At 40.1% G+C, this 13595-nt stretch overlaps 1 protein-coding gene across 2 annotated transcripts in view; it reads right to left on the bottom strand.

Moving 5' to 3' along the window:
* The window catches only part of cicb (capicua transcriptional repressor b), a 47346-nt gene that overhangs the window by 2017 nt on the left and 31734 nt on the right, over positions 1-13595 (bottom strand). For both annotated transcript variants that reach the window (XM_082149526.1, XM_082149527.1), the window contains 13 exons: positions 12159-12346; positions 11952-12084; positions 11688-11785; positions 8712-9552; positions 6262-6401; positions 6006-6166; positions 5633-5814; positions 4640-5107; positions 3916-4226; positions 3335-3489; positions 1862-2013; positions 1615-1749; positions 1401-1526 (listed from right to left, as the gene is read on the bottom strand). In XM_082149526.1, the coding sequence (XP_082005652.1) occupies positions 1401-1526; positions 1615-1749; positions 1862-2013; positions 3335-3489; positions 3916-4226; positions 4640-5107; positions 5633-5814; positions 6006-6166; positions 6262-6401; positions 8712-9552; positions 11688-11785; positions 11952-12084; positions 12159-12346 (3090 nt within the window). The remainder of the gene's footprint in view (positions 1-1400; positions 1527-1614; positions 1750-1861; positions 2014-3334; positions 3490-3915; positions 4227-4639; positions 5108-5632; positions 5815-6005; positions 6167-6261; positions 6402-8711; positions 9553-11687; positions 11786-11951; positions 12085-12158; positions 12347-13595) is intronic.

The raw sequence follows: 13595 nt of genomic DNA, 5'->3' as shown, positions 1-13595 counted from the left end.
CAGCCAACATCAAGAAGAGCTAAAAGTTTTGCACAAATAATTTTTTTGCAACTGCATGGAAATGAGAGATCAGCACAGCATTTAAAAATTCTCCTTTTGTGAAAAAAGAGAAATCATAATTGTAGATTTCCACCATTTGATGGTGAGAAAAATGACAGATGACAGAGGAAACTGAAAATGATTAAACCGGTAATTATTATGCCAAAAATTATAATTACAATTATTAATCATGATAGTTGTCATTTCATACATTTATTTGAACATTTCATTGGAATTTCATGCAAGCAAAAATCAAGAGAATGTCAGTTTATACACAGGGTTTACTTGACCTCATCTTGTCTCCTGATTGATTATATTCAACATATAAATTAACACACTCTACATTATGAAAACTAGTAAAACAGTGAAGTTCAAATTAATGTTTTTTCTTCTTTCTTTTTCTATTAAAATCAAATCAAAATGAAACGTTATTGTGACACATATGTTGTTTAAGTGCACTTATTCAGCTGCCACAAACACAAACATAGCTGAGATTAATGTTTTATTACATTTCATCACAGAGAAAGTTCTCTCACAGATTTTTATGGGACCCCCCTAGAGGGACGAGGTCCACCCACCACAGTTTCCCAATAACTGTTTGTTAAATTTTCTGTCTGTGTGACACACACACACGACATACACACGCACAGAAAGCTGCTTTAGACAGCGCGAGCCGGCCGCATTGAGTACTCTTTCGCGCTTGGACAGACAAAAGCCCACAAAATTATGCCAAAATGCCTGTTTTGTTCAGTATCCTCATAAGCACAGTCTTAAATTAGTTAAATAAAGTCTTAAATGAACACAAGGAGTTATGAAAATAGGATGCGCATCAGATCCGAATCATGTGCAACAGGTCTTAAAAGTGACAGCAGCCTAATAAACCTGCTGATGTCACTAATGTTAATCAAAGAATACAAGAAAAAGAGAAAGTCACTCACTGCTCTAGACTGAATAGTAAATAATCTATATTTAATTTATAATTTATGCAGTGAAAACTGTGCAGTGTTTGAAAACTATCCAATTTCTGTATATTTCCAACCTGTTAGATCAAATATTTAAAACATAACGCCTTTATATTGTTTCTACATTAATTTGGAGATTGAATGATTGAAAAAATAAGCTTTTATAAAAATATATAAAACACTTTGTTAGGTGCAATTAATCGCCATTAATTATGGGAAAATGTGCAATTAATTAGTGGATTTTTTTAATCGGGCAAATATTGCCATATTTTTACTATATTTCCATAACATCAGATTAGCGTTGCGAATGATTTGTATTTTATTGCACTTATGAGCTTTATGTTTGCTGTCTGTGAGCTGTGTGGGTGGTACGGGACTCTATCCAAATGTGTGCATTACCTGAAGGGAAAAAGCCATGCTCCTGGAATAGCTGCATGACGAGAGCTCTCCTCTGATCAAGAGTTCGCCTGAGAGAGGAGTAGGGCACCTTTTCAAACTCCAGCTCCCCCAGTACATCCTCTCCATCTTTACCAGAGAGAGAGAAGGGTTATTATAATGTAGTTGAATCTGTGTAACATGAATCATGAAGGTTTTGTGGGTAGTGGAGTATTACCTGGCCTATCAAAGGTGAAAATTTCCCCCTCACACTTTGCAGCGCTTTTAGGTGTGTTGGGCTCTGAACTGCAGCTAGATCTGCGGCGGCTTTTCCTTTTTGGAGAGATGGGATCTTCTGTGGACGAGTCCAGGTCTGCATACAGAAGTGGGGTTGAGGGCTATATGATTTTTGATTTGATATGCAAGAAAACTCATATAACTCAATAACTCATCAGTCTGTGGAGAGGTCTGAATGTTACTCTCACCGGTGGAGTTTTTCCTCTTCCTGCGGTAGCTGCCCAGTATGGCTCGTGGGGAGGTGGCCAGACTCTGCAGGGTTGGAGAGGGCAGCACCTCCTCTGGACGGAACTCTGGCAGCTCTGCGAAGCGCTCTTCAAAGTACACCTCTGACAGGACCCTGCACACATGACCAGTCACAAGATTCTGAACAATCTGCACATGCATTTTTTAAATATTTTTTTTCATGTAAACCTGGATATAAATAGGAATGCAACTAATACATTTTTATATATATATATATATATATAACATTTATGATTCTGCAATATTTCCAAGTCAACAAACGAGGTAATTTGTGACACTTTTGCGTGAACTCAACTTTGTACAAAAAGTACCAAGAATCACAAAGAAATTCTGAAGTTTGTCATTTCTGAACAAAATTTTTGCACTAAAACTTTTATAATAATTTGTTTCATAATTGTTTAATAATGAACCACAGTTTCATAATGATCCGAAAATATTTCAAACTTCTCGTAATAACATAAAAGGTCTCTAATGTTGTTTTATGCCATTGCTTTGGCAAAGTATCTGCCAAACAAACTAAAATCGAAAGTGCAATATGGTACATAAAAGTATATAGTCTGTTTGAATAAAAGTATATAGTCTGTTTGCGCTGCGTGTTTCAAAGTGAAGTGCTCACTTTTCTCACGCCATCAGCTCATGATCCGGTGTTTTCTGCATCTCAGAACGTCTCAAGTTCATTGAGGGTCACAAGAGGGTCATTTATTTTAACTTGAATTTGCTTTACAATATATGGTTACATTACGGTCATAGGAATATTAATAATATTAGTATAAAAATATTATTACTGTTATATTCTATTTGTTTGGCTTCCTAAAACACCAGGGTGAATGTAATATAGACCGAGACACTATTTTTTATTTTTTTTTAACCTTTATTTAACCAGGAAGGTCCCATTGAGGTTAAAAACCTCTTTTTCAAGGGAGTCCTGGCCAAAAGGCAGCAAACTATATCACAACTAAAAAGAGGTTTGAGTCACCTTTACAGTTCAGGTGCTGGTCAATTCATCAAATTTTTTCTTTGTTCAATTTGTACACTAAACATGGGTTGGAGTTCTTAATTTTGAACTTTTGAAATTTTGTTTCACAAAATCTTGTGGGAAACACTGCGCTGTTCAGCAACTTTTCATGAAATCCACATGATTAGAATTTTCTTGAGAGGGCGAAAGATTTATACACGCATATTTCGCATCAGGTTCAAGTTGGTCACACGAATTTACCACGTTGACCAACAGAAAGCTGCTTGGTTTGAAAGTGACTTCATTGGACAATGGACCTTATTGTCTGAGACATTTTATCAATATGATTGCACCTTAAGACTTTTGATAAATAAGTACAAACATATGATGACTAGAGATACATTAAGCTGGAAATAAATCACAGCAGTCTCAAGAAAAACACATTTCAGAAAAAACATACTTGTCAACAGAATCAAATGGTCGTTTAAGTGGTGGGGGGCGGGCCTTGACTTTTTTAGGTGGTGCATCTTTATCACCATGAGACTGAGGCGGGGCAGGATCTGACCCAGAGGGAGGAGGTAATGGAGAAGAAGGGTGGGAGTCCTTCCATTCAGCCTGAGTAGAGTAAAAAAAACAACAGAATTAGCGTTATCATAAAAACAATTAATAAATATATATATATATATATATATATATATATATATATATATATATATATATATACACTTGTTTATTTAGCCTACTGCACCTAGTGATATCTGATATTTAAAACCTGATGGCCCGGTTTCACAGACAGGGCTTAGAGTAAGCCAGGATTAGGCCTTGGTTCAATTAGGACATTTAAGTAGCTTTTATAAACGTGCCCTAGAAAAAACATGTCAGTGCAAGTTGCTGTCAGTTAAAACTGCTCAAACATGCATTTTATTCTGGGACTAGGCTCAAGCCTTGTCTGTGAAACTGGGGGAATATTTTGATATAATAAATAATACTATTAATCATTCAGTTTATCATGTAGTTGACAGTCAAATTAATGAGCCTAACCTCCTTAGCGTTTGCTTCTTTGCCACGCCCACTATGTGTACCACTTTCCGCTCCAGAGTCTGTGGACCCCTCCTCTGGTGGAAGGGTTGCTGGAGAGCTCATCTCAGATGCCTTGTCTATCTCAAATGAGAACCGACTACCACTCTCTTTGTCTTTCTCTCGCTCTCTCTCTTTCTCCCTGTCCCTCTCCTTGTCTCGTTCTTTGCCTCTCCCTCCTCCATCATAACTGCCCACTGGGATGTTGGCCACTGTGGCTTTCACTTTCTGAGGAGGCCTTGCTGTAATCAGTTTGGGAGTCCCCGGAGCACTGCCTGTTGAAAGAGAAAAGAGGGACTGTGTGTACTCTTCAAAAGTAATCGCCACTGGGCGCATACCCACCATGAAAACAGATGGGGTTTATGATGTGAAAGAGGACCTATAATGTTTTTGTTTTTTCTTTAGTGTGTTGCTGTTTGAGCATGAAAAAGGTCTGCAAAGTTACAAAGCACAAGAGAGTTATTCTCTATATCAGTAAGCACTTTTTCTGAAGGAGGGTCTTCATAGAGACAGCAACTATACAGAGTAATACAGACAGACTGGGTCAGGTTCTACAACAATGTAAAATATGTGAAACATAAGGTGTTTTTTGAACTTTCAAGCATGAAAAACTATTCTAGTACACCCAAAAAACAAAATCAAGACTTTGTAAAATGGTATACTTTGGCCTCTTTAAAGTCTATCATACCAGAATGAGAGGGTTGAGCAGGGCTTCCAGGCTGCAGTGGCATTGAAGTGCCCTGTGGAGGCGCAACTGAGCTGCTACTGCCCTTAATCGGGACCTGGAACTGTTTGTCAGGCTGTAAGAGAGAGAGCTTCTCTGTCTGTCTCTCAGACGACTGCGTGTAGACCTGACTGTCCGTGTGCTGCCGGTCCAGTGTTCTCTCCTGGTGCAACTGTCTCTCAGAATGTGCAGATATGTTCCCCTGCCTATCCAAGGTTACAGAGGTCATGGAGTTTGGTGTTGTGTGTTTAGGAAGGATGTGTGAAGATAGACCAGAGGAACTGGACACCGTGTACACCACACTTGGAGACACAGTCGCCACAGACACCACCCCAGTTGCCAAGGTCACATTTGTAGGGGTGTAGATGGCGGTGATGGCAGGAGCGTGAGGGGCGCTGGGAGACTGGGCTGGGGCCAGCAGTGATGGCTGACCTGGGCAAACAGAAGACAATACACTTACAAATGTCCAATATGCAAATTAACACAAAAAAAGACAACACAAATAATGTTTTTTTAATTATTATTATAGCACTGATCAGGCCCTTCTTGTGTATTTTTGCAATCATTGGATTGATGATTTGTTTGAAAAAGTAAAATACTGAAATTAAGTCCATAAAGTGTGGGGAAAGTTGTTTTATTATTTGCAAAGCTTGCTCAACTTTTTTTCAGCAAGAATGCATTAAAACTGATCAAAAGTCACAGTAAAGAGTACAGTTACAAAAGATTCATTTCACATAAATGCTGTTCTTTTGAACTTTCTATTAAGCATAGAATCCTAAAAAGGTGCATCATGGTTTCCACAAAACAATTAAGCAGAACAACTGTTTTCAACATTTATAATAATAATAATAATGTAATTTTTAGAATGATTTTTGAAGGATCATGTGACAGTAAGACATTTAAATACATAATACATTTATTTATTTATTCAATTTTATTAATTATAAGTCCACTGACCTGCAATCAGTGGCTGCACCAAAGTTTGTCCTGGATGAGCGATCGCTGCAAAGGTCGCCAAGGGGGATTGCACATAAGTAGATCCAGGTGTTGCTTGAGCTGTCTGAGAAGAGGAGCCTGTTGTGGTGGAAACTAATGGCAAAGGAGAAGAAACCCCAGGAGTGGACTGTACATAAGTGATTCTGTGGGAGAAAAAGTAATATTCACATAAACCAGATTAGACAGCTTTTATAGAGAGAGCAGCAAGGCAGGGTTATTCTCTAGTGCTGCAGCACTTCAGGAGTGTAGGAGTTGTTAAAATAAGAGTGGGGGAGATGTTTGTGCGTATGCGGCTAGGTGAGTATAAGTATGCCTGTGAGAGTGTGCGATCTACCTTGTTGATGGGGGCGGTAGCAGCACGGTCTGAGACGGGGTAGAGCCTGGGGCGACCACTGTAGCTGTTCCCATAGTAACAGAAAATGGGCTCCCAGGTTGCGCTGGTCCCGTGGAGGGCAGTTGCGACTGGACGACAGGCATCGGAGCAATCTGAATAATCTAGACAGAAAGGAAACAGAAAAACATGCTGATTAATACAGGTATTCTATTCAGTGTAAATTTGTTATTGAAGAATTTCCCATTTGAGATCTCACCTTGCTTCCTGCCTGTGCTCCATTCTGAACAGGAAGAGGAGGGGCTACCAGGGGAAACTGGTGAGAGGGGGCAGGAGCAGCCCTCACTGTTGCCATGGGAACCAGCATCTTGCCCTGCAAGACTGGTGACTGTGTTTGCACTGCAGGGGGGGGGACAGAGTGTTTAAAATAATTGGGTCTTGCACAGACTGTCTTATCTGGCATAGCACAAAACTACGGAGAACTGTACCTGTAAAACCCAAAGCCAACATGATGATACAATGTAATAATACAATGAAAGAGACAATAGGCACTTTCACACATACAGCCTTTTCTGTCAGGACCACTATCGTCAAATACGATTGACAATTAGCATACAGTATGGATTGGCGGTATGGTTCCGTTCTGGGCAAGAACTCCCTGCGCATCCATGCAGCCTAGCATGGATAAGAGCTGGGAGAGCAGCAATAACCCCTCTTACGGTAAACAGAACAGAACCAACATGAATGTATGCAGATATCCTTAATTCAAGATTTTAAAGTACTTCATAATTCGAGAATTTATTCTGATTCAAGGGGAATGCCAAATCCTGACTGACGAGAGGAGCTGGGGATGGAGGGTAATTAGCTCCTGAGAAACGCGATAGCTACTGATAATACTGAAGGAGCTTATATATGTATACAGTGATAGGCATCGTATTCCTATTGGTAGACGTGGATCAGCTGATGTGAGCTTGACTAACGTGACCTGCTAGAACTGACGCTACGCTTGATTTGCTGAAAATGAACAGCATTTTTCTGTTTGGAGTTCATGTGTCAACAGATCCAGCAATTTCATGGAATACGAAATTGTGACATTACCAGTGCATCGGAATGAAATCCCAAATAATTCATAAAGCTGTCTACACCGCAAGTTTAAATTGTGTGTCAGTAGTAGTCAGTTGACACGTTTCCATTTCTGAGTTACTTCGGCCACTTTAAACTCCTCGTCTGTCTCAAATAAAATGATTCTTATTATTTTATAATTGTCCAAATGAAGCCCAGTGTATACTTCAGTTTTTACATGTATGTTAGGGTATGCATACAGTGCGTGGCAAAATTGTAATCATCAGCATGATACGTGTACAGACAGACTTTTCCAACCGCACATACTCGCGCTCAGCTTGTAAATGTGCCTAGAATGTTTTTCACTAATTAGTTTGTCCACAACATGTCAACATTGGCCTAGCCGCAGCGCGCTGTTCTGTAAACTTTCTCCTCCAGCTCAGGCCAACTGGCTATGTGCCCACGATTAACTCCTTTATTTCTTTAAAGGTAAAGTATGTAGTTCCTGCAACACTAGTGACACCTATGTCAAAATTGATTTGTTTTTCGCTCATATTTGTGTGCGTGTATGTGTACTCTATAGCCGCTTTTCCACTGCCAGACCAAACCCATTCTCGTTGCTCAACCGTTCTATTCCATGCCGGTTTAATTTTCCACTGTGGGGCTGATAACAGAGCTCTTGTGAATGAAATACAAATGCATCAGTCATTGCCTTGGTAATAAATAAAAAAAGAGTTTACAGACTGTAAGTGATAAAAATAGCAACTACGCGTTATAGAGGATAATCAGATATTTCTTTTAACTGTATTATTAACTTGTTTACTTCGCTCAAATTGCACATTTCGGCAGCTGCAGTGAAACTGGTAGCCAGGTAACGGACAAGTGACCAAACCTGAGTGGCGACGTCACTACACGCATTCTACAAGCATGGTTAGGCAACCGTGGAAATAAAACCGTAACCGTTCTTTACCATTCTTTGAACCGTTCAACCCAACGATGGAAAAGCAACTACTTTTGATTGCTTGACGTTAATAGCATTATATAAGTACGCAGCATATTTCAGATGATAAAAAAAGCGAACCTGCGAATTTTACTGCAATTTAACAGGTTTCATGTGTGAACGTGGCTATTGTTTTTAAATGGAAAAGTATCGAGTGCTGCAGGGATGACGTCAAAACCCGGAAGAATAATTTGTCAGCGATTCCCTCAAGATGGGTTTTTACATTTATAAGTAGATTAAGTTCTGTTGTAAACATAACTTGACAATACTTGGATGTTTTTCTTTACATCGTAAATTATAAACACTCATATCAAACACGCGGATTTTGAATCTGTTATGATTTTAATTTTAATTTTATTTTAAAAGTAACTAGATAAGAATGTTTGGGGTGTGAGTGTGTGCAGTTTACATTGCAGAACAAAATGTCCGTAGTAGAACAAAAAGTATCGTCAAGTTATGTTTACCACAGACTTTATTTTACTCATAAATTGAAAAACCCCATCATAAAAACCCATAGGAAAATCTCAAAGGAACCAGTGGCGAATTAGACTTCTGGGTTTTGACATCATCCCTGCACTACTCTATTAATATGGCAATGTATTTAACACATATTTGAGTTCTGTTTTATTAAATGTATGTATCCTCACCTCTGGCTCCTGGGCTAACAACTCCCACAGCAGGACTGGAGACGTACCCCGACTGCTTCCCGTTGGCCAGTGAGGCGTGAGTGGGCAGAGCTGTGGGTAGGGTGAAGATACTGGTTGGCTGACTGGCCTGGTGAGGGGAGGGGCTCTTGGGATTGTTGGCAGAGAGGGTAGGGAGAATGTACTGGACTTGTGTTATCGGTTTTTGGCCTGATGAGGCAGAGGGGAGAATGTGCGACTGCAGCACGGGCAGAGGCAGCGGACCGTTACTATGAGTAAACGATGCCGGGGAAACAGAGTTTTGTGGAGGAGGAGGTGTGACAAGCTGTACAGCGGGCGGAGCCTGGAATGTGCCTCCCAAAACTAGATTGGTCACCAGCCCCCCTTGACCTGCTGATGCACTAACAGGAATGGGCGATGATGAGGAAGAGTACCCACCCCCTCCAGCAGAAGCTGTTGTCACGTTTCCTGTGGCACCAGGACCGATGAAAAGCTGTGTCTGGGGCGGAGCAGGTTTCCTGTCGTGAGGGGACTTGCTGGCGATCGGCACTGGTGTGCTGACCACAGGACGCACCACATTTGTGACGACAGTGGACGCCACTCTCACCGCTCCTAGAACTGACGACACTCCTCCGCCAGAACTGACCAGGATGGACTGACCTGCAGAGGACTGGGACACACCTCCTTCACCTTCCCTTCGCTCTCCATCACCTCCCTCCATTGTTCGTTTTCTTTTCGAGGAAGTTTCGCTAAAGCGTCTAGAAGTGGGGTAGGAGGAGAGAGACACGCTCCGACCATGACCGGGGCCGTAAGACGAGGAGCAAATCACTGGAGCAAAAACTCTCTGATGAAAAAGAATAAGAGAAAAGTCGCACATATGCAAAAAGAACATAAATTTGCCAAAGGCAGCAGGCAAATGCAATGACACAGATCTTTTACCAGTTAATAAAAATACTGTATAATGGCCTTCTGTAAACTTTATTAATAATTCACTTTGGAAAAAAGCTCAAGGACTACAAGAAATTTTCTAGTTCTAACAGAAAGCAAAGCGTTCTACATATCACACTATTTTGCGGGACTATATTCATCTTAAAGGGATAGTTCACCAAAACACTGTAATTATTTACTTTTAAGGCCTGTTCACAACCAAGACAAATGTTTGGTGCAACAATTCAGTTTGATAAACATTTTAATTTGAATGATAGGCTGTTAATGCGTCTGTTCAGACCAACACCAACATCTGCATAGTCAACGCAGCCGAATTTCTGAAGATAGTCATAAAATAAAAGGGATCATAAAAATTGCTTGTTTTTATTTAGTACTGTCCTGAATAAGCTGTTTCACATAACAACAGAGATGTTGACATAGTCCAAAAGACAAAATAATGACTGAATTTACAAAATGAAGTTAATGAACCAGTTAAAAATTGGATATACCCTTGAATTTTAATATTGTGAGTTGTTACCTGGATGATCAACAACTGTTTTTATGTTTTGTGATAGTTGTTCATGAGTACCTTGTTTGTGCTGAACAGTTAAACTGAGCACTGTTCTTCAGAAAAATCCTCCAGGTTCCTTATATTCTTTGGTTTTCTAGTAGCTTCTGCATAATGAAACCCTTTTTAACATTATGATTTTGCGATCCATCATCCTACTCTGTGGACAACTGAGAGACTATTAGGTGAAGGTGAAAACATTCACTGGTGCTCAAGATGGCAACGCGATGCATTAAGACTGTGGGTTGTACATCTGCTTTATTCATTTTGTTTAAAGTTCTTTTTATCACTGCCCTTTAGAAGCAACATGAGATATTTACATTACCCTAATGACAAAAGTACAATTTACCCTGATCATCCACTTCAAAAGGTTTACACACACCGGCTTTAAATGCATATTCTGGGGTCAGCGACACCTACTGTAAGACAGTGATTTCGCATTTTCATTAAGCCCATCAACCGTTTTTATGCATTGGTTTGAAAATCACATGTGAACTGAATTTTCATGCCAAACATTTGTGTTGGTGTGAACAGGCCTTTAGTATGAATGCCTCTCTTTTCCATACAAGTCTTTGGTAGCCATTCGATAGATTTGTGTAAGAAAAATACCATAATTTCAGTCTTTGTTCACTAACATACATTGAACTTTGAGAGCAGTAGCTTGTAAATCTAATTTCCAGTGAGGAGTAGGGGCACACAGGCACTGCAGGGGGGCGCAGGAGGTTGGCAGAAAAAAAACACGGAAAACAGCCGTTGCAACAACGTTCAAGTGTGTGAATACCGATTGGTGCTCTGCCTTTATATAAAGCGGCACAAAACGCCAATTCCACTGCAACCCTCTACAACGCAATTAAATCACTCACATATATGACTACATTTTCCTACTAGGCGACTAAATAATGCCTATCATTAGCCAATTGGATGATAAATTGTTAGATTTCACTAGCCAGTTTCTGAGTCAGAGGCTAAGTTTAGGTTTAGCACAGATATATTTTTAAAGTACACTATTGCAATTGATCTCAATTGCAGCGTATTAAACGCACCGTAAACTGTAGTGTGAAAGTGCCGTTGCTTAGCTGAGACCACTCTGTGTTTCTCTCACACACGCAAAGAGAGAGTGAGAGAGTCTTACCACGCAGAATTGATGCACTACATGTAAATTATATTCTTTGTTATATTTTTCTGTCAAATTCCAAAGTTCATTTTGGAATTATTCAGCCTTTAAGAACAAGCAGAAGCCACTGCCGGTTTCTTTGGTAGTGGGTGGAAATTGGCTCACCTATTACATCACATCCCTGTTTTGATTTCAGCAAATCCATTCTACTCTCACTATTTGGACAAGCAGTTTTACCCTAAATTGTTTTCCGGAGCAACATGAGGGCAGGTAAAAGACGACAAAATGTTCCTTTTTGTGTGAATTATCCCTTTAAGGAGCACATTTTGAGCAATTAACCCAGACAGATATAAAATATGTGAGATGGTACCTTGCGTTCTCCTTCATCTCCAGATCCATTTTCACTGTCACTGTCTGTCACCCTCTCCTTACACTTCAGGTCAATAGAGCTACCCGGATACGAGTCCTCTGAATAAGACATGACAATAGCAAACAATAACCGTTACAACAGAATGACGCAATTGCTAATAAATAATTACAAAAAGAAATCATCTTCACTTAATAATGTATTTTTAAGACCCTTATGGAATCAAGGACCAGAGGAAGTGTCTCAGAAAAATGAAGTCTGACTCACCAATGACATCATCATCCCCCTCTTCTTCACAGATGACCATACGCTCGTCATCGCTTGTCATGTCCTCACTTACCCCCCTCTGCGTCTGAGAGAGAGCACCCCGCCTAGCAACCTGACCGCCATCACCACACATCTAAAAATACAGGAAGAGTTAGTTGAGCATGAATCTCTGAAAATGTGTCACTTGGGCAAGTGGGCATTTAATACCTGTGCGAGCTCAGCAAGTGCCTGTGGATTGCCTCTCTCGCTCCTCTCCAGATTGTGCATGGCGCTCTGAGAGAAGGCACGAGGACGGGGCAATTGACCATGTCCTTCACCTCCGCCTCGCTCTGACACGCTCACCATGCCAGGCCCCACACCTTTAAGCTCCATCCCCATTGAAACAGATGGAGGTTCTGAAATAGAAGAATTTATTATATATTTTGTGCATTCACAATGGAAAAAATAAACAACAGGCCACAAGTGCCCATCCACTTTTTCCCTTTTTCAATGTAAAAGGTCTGCAAAGTTTTAAAGATTAAAGAGCACGATACATAAAGCACGATACAATAACCTGCACACGTAACAATGTAACAAATCTGCATAATTTCCACCTATGGTCTTCACTGGCCACCCTCAAACACTGCAGCTTGTTGGTGTTGTGTGCATGTCAAGAAGACGCTGTTTTCTGCGCTACAGAAGCATGTTCTCTTTGTAAACACTTTCAAAGGATGAGGATGTGAAGAGTCAGTAGTTAAAACTACCACAGAGATACAACAGCAGTATAACCTTTTGAGGATTGTTTATCAAATCTCTGCAAGATTAACACAGGATTTGCAAATTAGTAGTTTTAGGGTTTTATATTGTGTAGGTCTCCGGCTAACCCACATTATTAATGTCTTACTGAAATACTTCTGCTAATCAGCTGTGGGCCACTGTTACCTACAACTGTGTCAATTAAGGGATGGTTCAGAGTAAAATCAACCTAGGGTCCTTTGCACCATGACCTCGAGCCAAACACCCCCCCAGAAGCTTTTTTTACACTACATCCTTATGCATTGCTTTCTGCCAGGACTTTTACGGGTTTTTCCCAAATCACGGATGTGACCTCGACGTCCGGGTTAGCAGTAGAATGAGCCATCAGGCAAGTGTTATTTAAATAAACTCCTGATGTACTTACAAACTTTCCAATGCCTCATTTATGAGTACAGAACCTATTTGTACTACTGTAGAAGTTTGGTACCATTCTGGGCATTATTAGTGGGGTAATTTACGAGATAGAACCTTGGAACCATTAGCACCTGCACTAAGCCATTCGGCTGATATCTCTAAATAAGCTCTAACTTTAATAATGTTCAACCAAGGGAAAAAAGGCTTCTGGCGGGGGGGTGTTTGGCTCGAGGTCATGGTGCAAAGGACCCTAGGTTGATTTTACTCCGAACCATCCCTTTAATGCAGATTGTCTGTTATTATTACTACTTTGAGTAATAATAAAGGATGGAGCAAGATTTTTTTTTACAAACTTTAATGTTACATCAGTAATTCACGTTAGTGCTTGGCTAACGTATGCACTGTTATTGATATTGTTAATAATACAGTTCCCACAACACAGAAATATACACATCGGTTTGTTGATGGACATACACTTGTTAATGCTGATGTAGA

Source organism: Leuciscus leuciscus (genome assembly GCF_965113295.1).
Source record: "Leuciscus leuciscus genome assembly, chromosome: 20".
Lineage (NCBI taxonomy): Eukaryota > Metazoa > Chordata > Actinopteri > Cypriniformes > Leuciscidae > Leuciscus > Leuciscus leuciscus.
Note: the sequence above shows the minus strand (reverse complement) of the source record. Positions and strands in the feature narration are given on the sequence as shown.